Source organism: Passer montanus, unplaced genomic scaffold, assembly GCF_014805655.1.
Source record: "Passer montanus isolate IOZ18808 unplaced genomic scaffold, ASM1480565v1 scaffold72, whole genome shotgun sequence".
NCBI lineage: Eukaryota > Metazoa > Chordata > Aves > Passeriformes > Passeridae > Passer > Passer montanus.
In genome coordinates, this window is record NW_024372370.1 from 998205 (window position 1) to 1015822 (window position 17618).

Sequence of the window (17618 nt, forward strand, 5' to 3'; positions counted from 1 at the left end):
TCTTAGCTCTCTTGAAATTCTTCAGAAATCTCGTATGCGTTGTTTCATATATTGAAAAAGTCATGTCATTATATTTTTTTATAAGTATATTTAAAGTGAAAGATCATCTGGATGGATTTATTACTTCATGCTTTCCAATCATGAAATCTACCTGTCTGTGTTGAGTCTAGAAAATGTTATGAAGTGAAATCTATTATTGCTTATTCTGTTTAGAACATGGTTTGTTTTATTAAATATTATGAAGATCTTTATTTTTGCCATACGAAGCCCTGATAGACATCATGACAGAGAAACTTCTAATTTAATTCAGTGTTTTGAATGCATCTTTCTTATTTTATATATCCATCTAGGTTGCTTTTACAGTTCTGTTTGATTTAGAAGCCCTTCTGAAGATCTGGTGTTTGGGTTTCACAGGATACATCAGCTCGTCTCTTCACAAGTTTGAGTTGCTGCTTGTAATTGGAACCACTCTCCATATTTATCCAGATCTCTATCACTCTCAATTTACATATTTTCAGGTATGATCAGCTACTTCTACTTTTTACCCTATATACCAAATTAAAATGTTACCCATCTACATTTCACACAAATTTCAATTTTCTCACAGTATTAACTCATTTTGATAATAACTTTAAAATAAAAAATCTCTGGTTTTATCTATGTCCATTGGGTGGATTTACAGAAAAAGCATTCTTTCTAACTTTGCTGAGAAGTCCTTTCTGTTATCGGTAACTCCCATTTCTTATCTGAGCTGCACTGTTCAGTAAGTTCTGGTTTTTTTCTCCATTGTTCTTCACTTGACCTTTTACACAGCTGTTTACAACATCACCTTCCCACAGTGTCCACCCCTACTTTCCTGACTGCTTTCCCTGAGACCTCAATTCACTTGCTGTTGTTTCTCCAAATTTTCATCTCTGTGGCAGTCACATGCTAAGCCAAATTACTGTGGGTCTTCTGAGAAAATTTCTCCAGAATCATCCTAGTCTTGGGTTTTTTAGCTCTCCAGCCATTCCTTATCTAGAGGCAGTGTGTCTATTGAGGCCCTTCTTGCATATTCACTTGGGGGAAGAGCAGGAAAGAGAGATGAGAAAAGACTGATTAATTCTGACTTATCATTCTGACTGATTCTTCTTGTCAGCCAGCCCAACCAATTCCCCATTCATCCTCCTTCAAGTGCTTAGGGTTGATCCAGTTTTGGGAGAAAGCACTGGGATTCATTATGTATTATGTTCCACAGTGCTAAAGAAAGGCTTTTTTTAAGAATATATATATTAAAGGATTCATATCTGCACATTATTCAGCAATGTGTTGGCATGGTGAATAAGTAAGACTCAATAGGGGAAAATAATAAATCATCAGACAGTGTTCTGTCAATAAATGTTAAAGTGACACATATTATAAAGATGAATACAGCATGGGGGAAGCAGTCTCCCCAAGTGTGGGTTGAAACATAATGGCCTTTTCAGATTTCTGCAAATGTCATCCTGTATTTTTTATAAATGGTTCTGCAAACCTCCTCAAGAAAGCTTTCAGGATGAAAAAAATCTATTTTGTTTTCACCAGACATAATTTGAAGACTTTAAAGTCATTATAGCTTTGATTTTGCTGTCCAAATATGTAGAATGTTGTTATTCCATGCAGCATGATGCATCTAAGGTGCAAGGAAGGATGTGTCAGGAGTATGCAATTGCACTCTTGTGTCAAAAGCACAGGAGGCATAGCTGGGAGCTCTCAGTTAAAGCAGTCAGAAAATTAGTTAGTAATTAGTTCGTTTTAATTAGGACATAGTCCACTTATGTCTGGTCGTTTCTTTGTAAGAATTTTCAGCATAAATTGTGAATGTTGGACTGAATGGATGACATCATCACTAACTCATGGGATTGAAAGTATGATTAAAATGTAGGCAGATGCTGGTAATAAGATAAGTCTTTTCTTTTTAATGGATTAAATTAATTTAGTGGAGCAGTGGTGGTGGTGTTTTTGTTTTTAATTGCACAGAGCTAGCTTCTATGACAGAAAATTTCAAGATGTGATTTTTTTTTTTCCAAAATATATGAGAGACATACTTTTTACAAACAGAAACACCTGCTACACTGAAATATTTGGGTTGTATTTTGCAATTCAAGTCCCCTAGGAGGCGAATGATTGGAAGATTGCAGCATACCTTTGAAGTCAGCATGTAAGGTACACACCATATTCCTCCACAGTTAAGTTCTGGGCAATCTAGATAACACATTTTCAAATCAACCAAGGTCAAAATGCCTTTTTCACATGAGTATGTCTTAATGTTAGGCAGATTTCCAGACATTTAGGTATTCGTGATGACAGTTTAAATGTGTTCCTTGTCAGCCAGCAAAACAGATTACTGAAAACAGAAGTCTTTCCTGACACATTCCAGGATAGCAAGCAAGAATTATTGTTTGGGTTGTCTAGTTCTCCTTGCATGCATTTCAGTTTGCATTATTCATTGGTCTATATCATTACCTTTTGCCAACACATCACTCAGTCTCTACTACATTGGCTACTGTCCACCCTCCCACCTGTCTTCCTTGCATTCACTGTGCATTCATTCAAGATGGTTTGCAAAGCCCTCTGTGAAAGACTACAGCAAAGGACTGTTATCTAGCCATATTTGTAGGTCATAAAATTAGTGGAGAAATTACAGATTTTGCATATTTTTGCAGAGATCTGTAATGAACCAGCATAAAAGGGAGATATTTAAACAGAATTTAACCTATACTGGACTGACAAGATGGTATTGTATTTGTTTTGGGGAAAATACTGCTGAGTCATTTTCTGAATAGCTGTTATCCCTTGCAGGAGATACAGCCATTATTTGTGAAAGCTGTGGTTCCTTTTTTGTATTATTAATTTTGATTTGTTTTTAATATATTTTTATATTTAATCCAAATAGTGCATCTTCTACAGCTCCTAAATATAATGCAATTTGCAATCCAATTACACAAAATGCATAAATTCATTAAATGTACTTCTGCTAGATTCAATTTGTTACCTAATGAAAATAAATGAAGAAACCAAATAGTATCAATAAGATTAGTGTATGGCTTAAAGGTCAATTAAAGTTCCCCAAAGAAAGGGGAAAAAAGTAAGGCAGATAATTGAATTTATCTAAAACACCACTTGGAATACCAACTAGTATGAAATCTTCTCCCCCCTGGGGTCTGTGTTGAAACTAGTATTGATGGGAACAGAGCTAACATTTACACCATGAGTAAATCTTGTAAGGCACCATGTTTACATTTTAATAGTACTTGGAAATCTCACTCATCTCACTATCTGCCTTGGTAGGCCGTTTCATGTACTCAGGTTATATGCAATGTAGTCATGATACCAATATGAAAGAAAGAACTTTATCTCACCTTGTGCTAATGTTGTGAAAGTTAAGCTGTCTAGTGCAACCTCTGAATCTAGGACTCTTGTTTGCCACTGAGGACGGTGACTGCTTATCCCATCTCACGTAAGGGCTCTGGTATGTTTGGAATAAGTTGCTCTCTCAAGTTGACTCTCTCTCTCTCCCACCCGCCCTTTGGTAGTTAAATCTAGATGACAGGCATATTCTGCATACCATACAAATGGGTAGGGAGGTGAGCTACATGTGAAATCCAAAGGTATACACTATTAGCAAGCTACAGGGCTACAGTGAGCTCATTGTATTAACAACTTCTGTCATTTTCTTTCCAAAAACAGCATAGTAATTGTATTTGATTTGTACATAAGGTCAGACAATAATTGCACTGTAATTCCTGCCTTTCAGTTTCAATATGATTCTTGTGGAAATCCAGGTGATACCTTGAAATAGAGAGCCTTTTTCTTCCTAAGAACTGCAGAATCTCAGTTGCCCCATATCCTGCTGTCCACTCTCTTCAGCAACTACTGTTGCTCCTACTGCCTCTTGTTGATACTGATGTTCATGTCACTGTGTCAACATCAATGGCAGAAACAGGAAAATTAGAGCTGTCAGCAGCTCTTTCAAAGTAGACTCAGCAGTGAATGGGTCAGGAGTTCCACACAAGATCAAAGTTTTGCTGCCAATACTGAGAAGTGTCAGATATGTCAGCGGCTAACAATGCTGTTGTGAGATAGTGTGTTTCTCTGATATTGAGAAACACAACCTAAAATTTCCCATGTTATATATAATATGAAATAGTAAAATATGTTAATTACCAAATTTTACTAGGTTATGTGATACATAATGCCAAACAATTTTGCTTCAAGTCACTGAAAGGGAGAGATAATCTGGGGGAGAAGATTTAGCAGTTCTTTGTATGTAACCTGGTATATGTAACCTGGTATAGCAAACATCATAAAATCAGAGAAATCTAATTTAGAAGTGGCCTTTCAAAGCCATTTCATTGAGCCTACTGCTCAAACCAGAGCTTTCGTCAAAGACTGTTCAAGAACCTGTCCATTTAGTATAAGAATGAAATTTTAACAGTGATGATAATCAAACTGGAGCCATTTACCTAGTGCTTCTGTAGATTCTCAGTTGCTTAAATCTAGACTGATGCACTTTGACTCCTGCCTGGAGGCATTCTTATGTTTGATAACACACTATAAACCTCATGTGGTTTCTAATTCCACATTACATTCATATTTAACATCTGTCCTGTGTTTTGTCTATATCTTTGTTCCTGTTGTTACCCCAAAACCAGCTTCACCCAATTGCATTTGTGTAATGACTCTTCATGATTGGTGAATTGACTACAGCCTTGGAGACCTTGGGTCCTCCCATGCCGCTACTATCATCCCATGCCTGTATGCCTCAATGCTGCTTATGTTCCTGGTTTTGTGGTTTTAACACACAACTTATCATCTATTACAAGTGGTGGCAACTTGATATTTATTAGTCTACAAGGCACAGGTCCCTTTTTGGCCATGAATGTCTGATATTTTGAAAGTTTTTGATTAATGTGATAATCAAATAATTGATACACTTGCATTTTTCTCTTCCTTTGCAGGTTCTTAGAGTAGTTCGGCTTATAAAGATTTCTCCTGCCTTGGAGGATTTTGTGTATAAGATCTTTGGACCAGGAAAAAAACTTGGAAGTTTGGTAGTATTTACTGCCAGCCTTTTAATCGTAATGTCAGCAATCAGTTTACAGATGTTTTGCTTTGTAGAAGAACTGGATAGATTTACAACCTTTCCAAGGGCAAGTATAAAAAGCACTGATTGCTCATTGCATGTCACTATTTTCTTATCATGGATATTTTCTTACCATTGATGGCAGACTTGGCAGTGTTTGGTAAGTGATTGGACTAAGTGATCTTAAAGGTCCTTCCATCCTATGATGATTCTGTGATTCTGTTGGGGTTTAACCTGACCAGTGGAGCTAAACATTACACAGCCACTTGTTCAATCCTCCCCCTGCAGTGTGATAGAGGAGAGAATCGGGGGGAAAAAAAGTAAAATTTTTGGGCTGAGATAAAGAAATTTTAGTAGGACAGAAACAGAAGGGGAGACAAGAATGATAAAAGAATTAGAATATACAAAATCCGTGGCTCACAATGCCATTGCTCACTATATGTTGGCTGATGCTCAGCAGCTTCGAGTCTGCAGCCCATAACCAGCTTTTCCCTAGTTCATATGGTGACCATGATGCCATATGGGATGGGATATCCCTTTGGTCATTTGGGGTCACCCGTCCTGGTTGTTTCCCCTCACAACCTCTTGTGCACCCTCTGCTTGTTCACTGGTGGGGTGAGAGGCAGGAAAGGCCCTGGCACTGTGCAAGCACGGTTCAGCACCAACTAAAACATCAGGGTATTATCAACATCATTCTCATCTTAAATCCAGAATATAGCACTATGCCAGCTACTAGGAAGAAAATTAGTTCTATGCCAGTCCAAATCAGGACAGGTTCTACTATACTTGCTATTACATAAGCAGTCTTCCTTTCCTTCTTAGAAACATGAAGCAGTTTATCTCCATATGTATTAATTTTAAAATGTATTTTCTACAAGTAATAGTCTTCCTGTAGTCCTTCTGTAGTGAAAACCATCTTTCCTTGTGGTAGGTATTCTATTTCTGCTGCCAAGGGAACACAGAGAAATTTTCCCATGCACTGTGATGGTGACACAGCACAGCATACAGCTTAACAGTACTCTGTCATGTTACAGGAAGAGAATTGATGTCCACAGGCATGAATATAGCCCAAGAATTTATAGAAAACATATACACATGATTTATATCTTCCTATTATGAAAGTGGTTGTTCTTGATTTGTACAGGAATGCTTGTTTTACACAGGGTTATAAAACCTGTCTGCATTGACAAAGTAAGTGTTTGCCTTTTGGGTATAAATAATGGATATTTATGGGCATTACGTTAATTCAGAACAGAACATTGAAAATCAGTGGAAATTGGAGCTAATGTATTTGTTGAAGCACACTGTTCTGCATGAAAATAGTGCAATTTCTTTAATAGTGGATTAGACTGAGTGTACATGGATTGATTCCAGTGACAATTTATTTGTTTCTGTCATTCCAGTTTGGTTATCCAATGTATCTATTTTAGTGAAAGTGCATTGGTTGGAACAATTAAATAACAATGAATAAGGCAGCCTCAAGGGTCATGTATTTAGCGAACAAAATGGCTAAACAACAATTTGTAATTATCAAGCTGAACTCGATCTACGGGAAGCTGGCCATCCAATGTGGAACAAAAAATGCCTACCCACAGGGAATAATGTAACACCATGCCTTCTATTTTGGAAAACATGCTTAGAAAAGCAGCCACTAGAATTAGATATTCAGTATCATTCATTAAATGCTGAAGAAAAAAAATGAAATAAAACTTAAGCTTTCCTAATTTAGTCAGGTCTCTAAATCAGGTGATATTACCACCATATTCTATTCTCAATCCCCATGTACAGCTTCTGAAAAAAACTGCAGGTTTCAAATCACCATGGAATTTTGTTTTGGAATTATTTATTATTTATGCAAAATGTCAGTGAAAGTCCTGAAAGAATAATTGTAGTATGATCAAAATAAGACAAGATTGCAATCACCTTCACATTTTAACTGGATAAATTGATATCAATACCTGAGAAACATCCACTTGCAATGAAAAATGGCCGATTTATATCAATACATTAGTAAAGTTTTGGATTATTTTAAGCATTTTAATCTGCTGTCATTTAAGCTTCAATAAGGGCTTCTAGCATATTGAATTTTAACAGATATATGTAAATATGTAAATTTGAACAGGTATATGTTTTAAGAGTGAGAAAATATTTTTGCCAACAAATTATACAGTGTTCCTACAAGACACGTCTTTACTGGTCTTCTATTTTATGACTCAAGTACTGGAAAAAAGAGAAGAGCTGTTAACAACAATAGAAGTGTTACTTCTATTGTTGTTAACTGCAATACTGAATTGAAATGTTTTCAGTATTTTTTCATATGATAGCCAGAAGCATGAGTCCCTCATTATTTTTTTAATGTATTCATATTCACCTTGTTATATTTGTTTCAGAAGTGTAAAATTTACAGTATGTGGTTTCTTTTTGTAGTTTTATAGTGAAGCATTCTGTATTAGGTTAAAAGCCAGTGAAAATTTCGTACTCAAAATTGTGATTGATGGTGTGAAATGCTGGCATCTCGCTGAAGGAGTGTGTCTTCCTAGCAAAGTCTGGGAGTTCTCAAATTTTCTTCCCTGAAGAAAGATCACTGAATCATTTTGCAATAAGACAATTCTTATTTTCAAAACATGACTGAAGACATGCTACATAACATATCAGATGATATTGAGTCTGCAATACCAGAATTTGATAAGATAAAGTATTAGGAGCTTACCCTCAAAGAAGAGCAAGCCTTAAATAGCCAGGATTGTTGCTGTGGGATTTTTGCAGTCAGAAATACAGGGAGGACAAGCATGATAACAAAAATGGCGACACTAAAGGCTAAATTTTGAGTTTCTACATTAAAGTGCTTTCTACATTGAAACAGACAAAACCTAAAATCATTTTGAAACTAAATGCTTTATAAGAAGGCACAGTATGGGTTTTGGAACAAATAGACCTCCTCCTTTTGCTAATGCCTCTAAATTGCATGTTTTCACATGGTTTCCTGATGAAAATCAATAGGCACAAGCTCACTGTTGCCATAGCTACTAATTTCACCCTTCTTTTGGCCATTACAACTTGCCAAATGGACTGGCTTTCTCTCTAATTCTAAGTGCAAAAATATAGATGTTTGCTTTACTGTTTTTTAACCATCTGCTATCTCTTATGTTTGAACGTCTTCTTGGGCTGCACATATTGAACCATGAGGAAGGACAAGGGTGGCTGGGCCCCCTAAGAAGGCATAGGTGTAAGGTGGCTGCTAAGAAAATTCACTGTATGGAGAACAAAACACATTGTTAGTGTCTCTGACTTCCACGCCCTGCTTTCTTTTGAAGTTTGCAGCTGTGTGCTGACTGCTCTGAACTGGTCTGAACTTACCAAGTTGGGAAGCTGCCCTTCTTTTAAATGGGTCAACACAAGATGAGAGCCAGGCCCAACTGATCACAAAAATTCCCCAGTTTTCACAAAACCAAGTGTTTGCTCCTATGCTGTGTGCTGACTGCTCTGTCTGAATTTACCAAGTTGGGAAGCTGCCCTTCTTTTAAATGGGTCAACACAAGATGAGAGCCAGGCCCAACTGATCACAAAATTTCCCCAGTTTTCACAAAACCAAGTGTTTGCTCCTAGCCTTGACCTAGGAAGAGTTTCTTATGTGAGATATTAGTTCAACCTAAGCAACACCCATTAAAAAAGATGAACACTACAGTCTTACTTCTCTGATGCAGTTAAAATCTCAGTATCACTGCCACATTTTTAGAGGATGGCTACTCTTCTTTCAGGATGTTACTGAGCCCTCGTGACTGTGTCAGGAGGAAAACATAAGTTTCTGCTGGTAGAAGGATGTTACAGTAATGTACTAAATCCCATTAACTTAATTTGCAGAAGCAATCCCTATGATTGTAGAACTGCTTCTATGAATTAGGCCAGTGGAATTTGGTCCATAAAATTTTGTGGACAAGCACGAGTTACAAGACAAGTACATTATAACTGTAAGTAGTAATTTGTGTGGCACCACCCTTGTAACAGTTGGACAAGATGTCAGAAATGGCACTTTGGCTCATATATTCTACCAAACCTTTGCCAATCTTACACTATAAATAAAAAGGTAGTTTGACTTCCATCATCAAAACAGCTCATTAAGTAATAAGGCATAAATACTGAAAGAAATTGACAGTCTTTTCTATAACACAAATTAATTCAGAAAATCACCATTTGCATAAATTTCTAAGTCTCGTCTTCACAGATGTTGATTCTGTCAGCTAGTTGCATTTCAAATTAATTTTAAAATAAACAGGGGGAGGTACACCTTTCAGCTAAAAATAACTTGCTCCAAAGAAGATTGCTTGGTGCAAAGCACATATTCATTGTGAACTGCCTTATTTACTTAAAGCTAATATTTTGAATTATACTGGAATTTAATGTCATGTTCAAATGCATATTTTATATTGAAAGGCCATTTTATAAAACTATATGCTTTACTGACAAATGCTTTGGATTGAAGATTAGATTTTTTATATTAAATTAATATCTTCTCCACATTCATCTATTATTAATTGTATTAATGATGAGTCTACAACATAGTACTGAAGGTATTTTTATAACTTGAAGAATTAAGTAGAATATATATTTTTTTTTAAGCAGTAGGCTATGGTAATTAAGTGTGATTCAGAAGAAAGGATACTGCACTAGTTCAGTTGTCCAGTCCCTCAGGTGTTTTTAAAGCCGGCAGTGGGGTGTATTATTTAATGTAGTGCCCACCTTATGCTTCAGCGAGGAGTGCCACACCGATCAGGTACGATAGCCACTGGCTCTGAGTGCAGGCAGTGACAGCTGCCTGGTTTAGCTTCAGCTCCCCATCACAAGAGGAACTTGAGACATGAGAAGCAGTGCTGAGCACTGATGGAGTCCTTGTCTTCTTCACCCTAAAACATCCCTGGCAGATCTAACGGAGGCTGAATTTTCTGCCTGTTTCATGCATGCTCAGCTGGCTACCAAAGGCCTTTCCTAAATAAAGATCCCAAATGTTTCTTTCTCTGCAGTCTTACATGGGGACCAAATGTTTTTTTAATAAGGAGAAGAGTTAGAACTAAGAGTTTGTAATTTTACGCAGTGTAGATTCTGCGCATGCAGCTGGGAGGGGGCACTCATTTGAAGGGAGGATGTGGCTGCAGGTTGGCATTGTGCTGGTTAAGGCCAAGATTACTTGCAGAAATTTAAAGCAGAGGGCACTGTGCAAATTTCAGCTCTCGTTCTTGGCCTCTCCAAATACATGACATACTAAAGACTTTAACCACCCTAAAGAATTTACAGAATAGTAGTTGCCAGCATTTTTCTCTTCTCCTTCTAGCTCATGGTAGCCTTTGTCCTCTGAGGGATCTGGATGCTCAAAAGAAAGCCTGGGACTTTACATTTGGTCAGGATGTTTCTGGTGTAGAAATTAAAGTCTTATGTTTAACTTCTCTCTGGACATGTGTGATTTCTCATTTGGATGCCTTGGTCTGCTCCATGTTCATCTCAGCTTCACTTCTCGTAATTTGGACTTGTAGGTTTAAGCATCTCTGAAAATTTGATTAGTGTGAGTTCATTCTGAAAAGCAACTGTAAAAACAGCACTCAAATTTCTTAGTCTTAACCTAGCAGGGTGTTTGTGCTTCTGTCTGCTTCAGAGTGCCACAGAACACAGCAGCAATAAGAAGACAAGTTGGACTTTGATGAGGGGGTTTTTTCTGTGACTCAGCAGGCAAATTACTTATAAAACCCTCAGCAGCCAAATGTTTGTGAGCCCTGTAACAGAGTAAAAATTCATAGTTCTTCCTCCAAATATGGCCTAGAGGCAACATGATTCAGTTTCTTTACTTTAAAATATGTATTATTTAAAGCAACCGAGGAGAAAAAGATTTAGTGCTAGGATCCTTATCTGTGGTCAGTGAAAAAATGCTTAGTATTTTCTGCCACTTTTTTTCTGCTTCCAGTGAACTTTCAAGGTAATCCTTTGGTACAGATGTGGAAATTCTCCTATCACACTGGGCACTCCAAAAAGGCAGTGTTGCAGTGTCTTTTATACAGTGCCTGTATAACAAATTTGCACTGGATTAGATTGTCCCTGCCTTACCCAGCCCCATTCCATCTCAGCATGTTTTATAACTGCAGGCCCTCCTTTCAAATTTTAAGCTGATAGCCCTTGATATACACTTGATTTCATGATACAAGTCACACCATATCCTCCTTGTACATATCATATAGTTTGAACCAGCTTCTTGTCACAAAATGTTAATGATTGTTAGACATCGGGATCTCACGTAGAGCCAAAACCAAGTGTGTGTGTGCATGTACATGGACAGTCTTCTCTAGGGTAAATTTGCTTTTACTGCAGGTGAGAAGTCACAATCTAGAGTGGACTCCCTTAAGGGTGGGGATATAACCTTAACAGTTTGGTTTAGAAGAAATATTGGAAGAAAAGCCTTAGAGAAATCAATGTTTTGTTTGTGTCTATAAACTTGAGAAAGAGCCCAAATAAAGTATTTTCCTGTGGTTTATAATAGTAATATAAATTCGAGGTCTCCCACACAGTTATTTTTGCCAGCAGCTTTAACAATTAATTAGAACCATTTCATTGTTTCCCAAGCATATAAGTTTGTATAGCTACATGTTTTCAGCTTTTCCAGCACAGGTTCTGGCTCGGGGTAAGTTGCAGTGTAGAGCTGTCTGGATACTGTTTTCTGATAGGTTTGACACGGATCCTTTTCTCTTTGTGCCATCGCATTAATGCGTTAATCTGCTGCTGCTGGGCACACTGAGCACAGATCTAATACATCCTGGTAACTGTGTTAACATTTTGAATTCTAGGAAACCTGTTAGCTGTAAGCGGCATTGTTGTTTTCAGTTTCTAATACTTTTTTTGTTATAAACAAAAAAAAAATTTTTGTTGTGTTTGCATAAACTTCAGTAAGATACCAGCTTTGATCCTTACTGTCTAGAAAGAGAATACTCTCAATGTCAGACAAAAGCAAAAGAAACTTGTGCAGTAGTTTGGCCTCATTGAGACAGTTGAGACTGTCAAGGTATTTCACTTTGATACCATACTCAGACTTCTGGTTCCTAGGCAGTGTGCATTTCTCAATGTCTGTGTAGGATGTACATCCTACAGTTACACATTGCTCATGTTGAGTTCAATTCTGGTTGGTGCTGTAGGCTCCAGCTGGGGTTTCAAAGGTGTGTGGGTTCTAGGCTTATCCGATTTTGTATTTTCCTATCACTAAATAAATAAACAGTTTGAAACATTCCCATTACTTCCTCTATTTTTGACATGTATACCTGGTCTCAATGAATTTGAAAATGTTGCAAGAATAGTTCCACAAAAAATGCTATCTACAAAATATAGAGGAAAAGTCTGGCTGAAGCAAGTGCAGGTGCAGAGACCTTCCCATGTGTTGGTTAGTCTCATATGTGGAGTGCCTCAAATGCTTCTACTATTAAGATAACATAATTTATTTTATATTTAATTATAATGCTTTATTATAGGTATATTTAAAGAGAGGAAACATAGAAGAAAAGGCATAATAAAAAATTACAGTATAATACAGTGTAATATTCAAAACAGCACTCTCTGATGCTCAGGATATTTATCCTATTTTTTCAGCCATGAAGGAAACCAAAAGGTTCTTTTTATGGGCTAATGAAGCTAGGACTTTATTAACAATTGAAGATTACAGTTCTGTCAAAGATCAAGTTATTTGTTTCTCCTTTAGTTCATAAGTAGCCTTCTACTTGGCTTTAAAAGTTAAATGCATTTGATAAGGTTTAAAAAAGCAAACCAAAACAAGTGTGTATCTCTGTTAAATCATTTTTAGGAATGTGTCAATAAAACCATATTAGTATAATTCATTAATATGTTTGCAATTTTATTTCTTGCAGGCATTCATGTCAATGTTTCAGATTCTCACACAGGAAGGATGGGTGGATGTCATGGATCAGACACTAAATGCTGTAGGACATATGTGGGCACCAGTAGTTGCTATTTATTTTATACTGTATCATCTTTTTGCTACTCTGGTAAGTTTTCACTCGCAAATGTTTTGTGCTTCATTTCATTTTGAATTACTCTCACAGCTCTTATATTAATTATTATTCTCAGCTAATTGTGATGCTCATGCCTAAAATAGCATAGGCAGCTTTTAGTTCGCAGATGTGGTAGAATAAATTTACCCTTCAGCCATGTGACACGAGGTGGTGGCCTTTGTTCTGGTGTGAGGTGCTGTTCTTAGGTCCAAGTCACACTGCCAGACTAACAATATAATTGTTATCTGCCTTGTACCTTCACAGCTCTAATGATTTCAGTGATTTTATTTGCCATGTAGAACTGGTCTCCTCAGCTTTCATTGCATTCGCTTTGCAACAGCAATTAAAGTGAGAAGTGTAAAACTTTACTATACAAACCCTTAACTAGTAATCCCTACTGTCCTGTTGCCTGATACAAAATCAATGCATGGAAAATATGTGATATAGTGTATCAAGCAATAAATTATGTTAACTAATACTACAGTTCCTGCATGCAAACAGAAATGTGGATTATGTAAATGAAACAAAAGCATGTATGTATTTTCTGTATATATTTCAAGTGTGATTATTACATTCTTTCATAGAGAAAATGGAAAGGAAAACTCTCTTTACCCTGTATCAATAAGGGCTTGTTACTTTATTTTAATACCAACACAGAGGAAATGCCGCAATGAGGAAAATAACCATTTTATACACCCTTAAATCACTCCTACTATTGCTCATTTTTTATTTTCCATTCACTGCAGATTTTGATGCGCTTAGTCTTATTTTCACTTTTTCATTCCATTTCCTTTCTTTGCTCAGATGTCTACTTACAAAAGGCACTAACTGTCTTTCTACAATCTCCACCAGCTTCTATTTACTTCTTTTACTTTACACTATATCCCATTTCACTTCTAAAGACTGAATAGTTGGACTACAATTGTGGGTGCAATGGATTCCTTCGTATGGATTGAAAACTTGACCAATTTATAAATGGCAATAAAGTGCATTTCCTGCTCTTAGAGCTGCTTAATCACATCAAAGTATAAGCCAAACAAATGTATGTATCAGAAGATATATAGGACATGGTATTTGCTCACAAGGGTCAGAAAATACAAATTTTCATGCTGGAGTGATCTTTTAAACTCCTTGGGTATTGAAGCTATAAAGCAAAAAGTAAGTGAGGTTTTGGTCGTAGATTTGAAAGCAGTTAATGGTAAGAGAATCTTATTGATGTTTTTTTGTTTCTTCATCAAGAATATTTTCTAATCAGTAATTCATTTTTACTTCTTAGATGAGTATTAAGCAAGTCCATAAAGTAAAATTGTGTCAAGTGACCTCTCTGCTAATAATTCACATCTTAACTGAGAAATAATTTAGCTGTAAGAGTAATTTTAGTATTCTGTTTTATGTTCCTTATTTTGAAAGAGTCATCTGGGACTTCTCTATTTGTTTACTGAAAGCACTGATTTTGCTAGGAGTGAAGTCACTTTTCTGCACACCATCCTCAGTCCTTTTGCAGGGAATTTGCATTTAAATACAGTCCTTGCTTTGCTCCATAAGGGTGCACTTTTGTTCTCATTCACCTATGCAAATTCTACATGAATTAAGAAACCCTTCAAAGACAACTTTGCAGAATTATCTGGGCTTACGAAATTTTGGTTTCAATTCTAAGATCTTCCTCAGACCTTGGAAGGGAAAACTATGTAGGACAGAGTTGTCTGTAGGCAAAAGATATTTAAAACAAAATAACATGGAAATGTTAAGGGAGCATAAAAATGTCTGGGCTGCTACTAAAACCAAAAAGAAGCATTCTAAGAATAAACAGTCATCAGATAATAACAAGAGTAAAGTCAAATGAAGAAATTACTTTCACCAACCAGAAAAGGGGGGACAATTAGAATTGAGAATGATAATTGCAGGCATTTGGCATAGCAGACTGTAGAGATTTGGAAAGAAATTAATAGGTTTCACATAAGAAGGCAAAGAAAAACTGAAGCTCAAAAAAGACTCACTCTCTTGGAAACAAGGACTGTAATTAGTTGAGATGGTGGCAGAGGAAGTTAAACAAATAACAAGTTTGCATTTAAGTTTGCTTTTGTGGTACATTTTCTTTTGTTCTTGTTGAAAAAAAGCAAAAAGGGAGTTAATGAAAGTCTTGCCTTGATATATATCAGTGCATGAATCAGCAAGAATGTAAGGGGTGATATATTTAATGAGTACTGTACTTCTTTTTAGCATGGAACTGAACTTCCTTAACTGGTATGCTTTGAGCAGCATGTACTGAGTATTATAGAATGAACAGGATCTCTAAAGAAGCAAAACACCATACTGTAAAATCTTAACAGAATTACAGCAAAATTCTTCATTAGCAACTAGGGATCAAAGTAGTTTTCATAAATGCTTGTTGGTCAAAAAAAATTACAGAAGTCAGAGGGTCGACAAACAATCAGAAAGTTCTACTTGGCATGGAAATTAGTATCTTAGTCCCTGACCTACTATATAAGCACGTGGCAGTGGGTTTTGGATAATAAGAGTGAGGTGAATAGCAAAAGAGACATTAAAGAGGTATACATGAATTACCGACAGAAAAAGAGAGCAAAAGAGATCACTAGTGCTGCTTCCAGCATTCATCCCGCTGGGGAGATGCTGAGCCTGGTTTCAGCAGCACCAGTCTAGCTTATGGGATGTCCAGGATCATGGAGGTGATTATCCAGCAAGCAGGTGTTGATCCATCTGTGTCGGTATGGCCACTGGGATGTTCAGGCTACTGGAGGGTGCTGCCTGGGCTTAGGGAGGAGCCTTTTCATGGACAAGTTTCTCTTTTTCTATGGCAATTAATTATCATTCACAGTCTGATCTTTCAGGCCTTTCTGGAAATGGGTTAGAGGGCTTTGGGGGTCGTTGGTGGTGCCAATCCCACCCTACAGTCCATGTCTACGCCATGCCCACGTCCATGTCAACTCTTTCTTGTGCTTGCACTGTACTGTGTCATGTTTCAGCTGGTGGAAAAGTGCTGCCCTGTCTCTGCCTCACACCCGTTCTCCATCAAAACCTTGTTCTTACTCATGGCATTTTAATACCTATAGTTCTTGATTATTACCAATGATTTTTGCCTGTCATTACTAGTAGTCCTTGGCTGGCTCCACGGCCATCCAGTTATTGATGTGTGAGACACACACATTCACCCCTTCTTCTGGCAATTGAGAGCTCAAACAGATCTTGCTTTGGACCACTGTTTATAGTATCATTAGAGAGTTGGCTTCAGTCATAGTAATTTTCCAGCCTGGCCACAATTTGAAAAACTTTCTTTGAAGGTTCAACAGAAATATTATTCCTTTTGGTTGTTTTGCAGGCAAGAAAAATATGTTTCCCAGGTTTTTGCTTAAAATGCAGGTGCTTGTTAGACACCTGTTAGTTCCTGGGAACAGACAGTGTTTCTGATAAGCTCAAGAGGGGCTTAGTCCCAGGTGCAGTTCATCCAGCCTGAGGCCTAATGAGCATTTCTCAGATCAAAGTGTGGCCTGAGTGGGATGAGAGCATGCACCACCATAGGCTATCCTGAAACTAAAGTCAACTTCTGTGGGCCTCTACATTGTGCTAGCTATTATGTATTTTATCAGAATTATGCCTTGCATTGCTGTTCTAAATGCCATCTTTACTTCCACTGTTCATAGTAGCTGGATCACTGAAAATTATATGATATATTGTTTATGTGGCACATACAATATGTCGCTTTGAATAACTGCAGGAAATTCTATATGTTGCTAAAGCCAGCTTCTTGTTAAAAGAACTTTTTTTTTTTCTTAGCACTGACATTTTTTAAATTTATGGGCCAGAGTCCTTCCTATGTCTTCTCTACCTTTATAGTTTATGGAGTAAAAGAAAATCCTGCCTTGGAATAAGGTCCACTCAACTTAGATGCATTTTAAGTTCCAAACTCCTTGCCTGGTATATTAAGCCACTTAAATTTCATCTTCTGTATAGGTAGGGAATAAATTTCCAGTGTGACAAGCAAACTTACACTTAATTTACAAGTAGTGGTGGAAAGATATGTTTGCTCTGGTTGTCACTCAGTGGTCCAAGGCCACAGAAAAATTCTAGACCTGTAACTGTTTTTAAAAATAGTTAGGATACCTTCTGGTACCCCTCTGGTATATCAGAAATTGGTGCTTGCCAGTAGAAGCTCAGTGCATTTGAGGATGTTTACATCAAACTTCAGGGACTAAGACCTTGGCAGTTGCTGGCAGCTGTTGACTTATATATGTGTACATATATTTACTGGGTGAGATAGAAGTTGTCTGATAATATGTTCTGAACAGCAGTATCCTCCCTCACCTACCATGCTACTAACTCTGTCTGCTTCTCAGCTATATCAGTCACATTTTCAGCTTCTTTGGATTCTGGTCAGCATCTGTGTGCAAGGGAAATGTAATACACTGATACACACTTTTTTTTTCTCCCTTGGATTCTTCCTCCTAGAAATATGTCTAAAC

General features: G+C 37.0%; 1 protein-coding gene across 5 annotated transcripts in view; it reads left to right on the top strand.

Moving 5' to 3' along the window:
• NALCN (sodium leak channel, non-selective) overlaps positions 1–17618 on the top strand; it is a 228454-nt gene that overhangs the window by 123884 nt on the left and 86952 nt on the right. For all 5 annotated transcript variants that reach the window (XM_039730481.1, XM_039730485.1, XM_039730483.1 and 2 more), the window contains 3 exons: positions 351–518; positions 4980–5171; positions 12997–13134. In XM_039730481.1, the coding sequence (XP_039586415.1) occupies positions 351–518; positions 4980–5171; positions 12997–13134 (498 nt within the window). The remainder of the gene's footprint in view (positions 1–350; positions 519–4979; positions 5172–12996; positions 13135–17618) is intronic.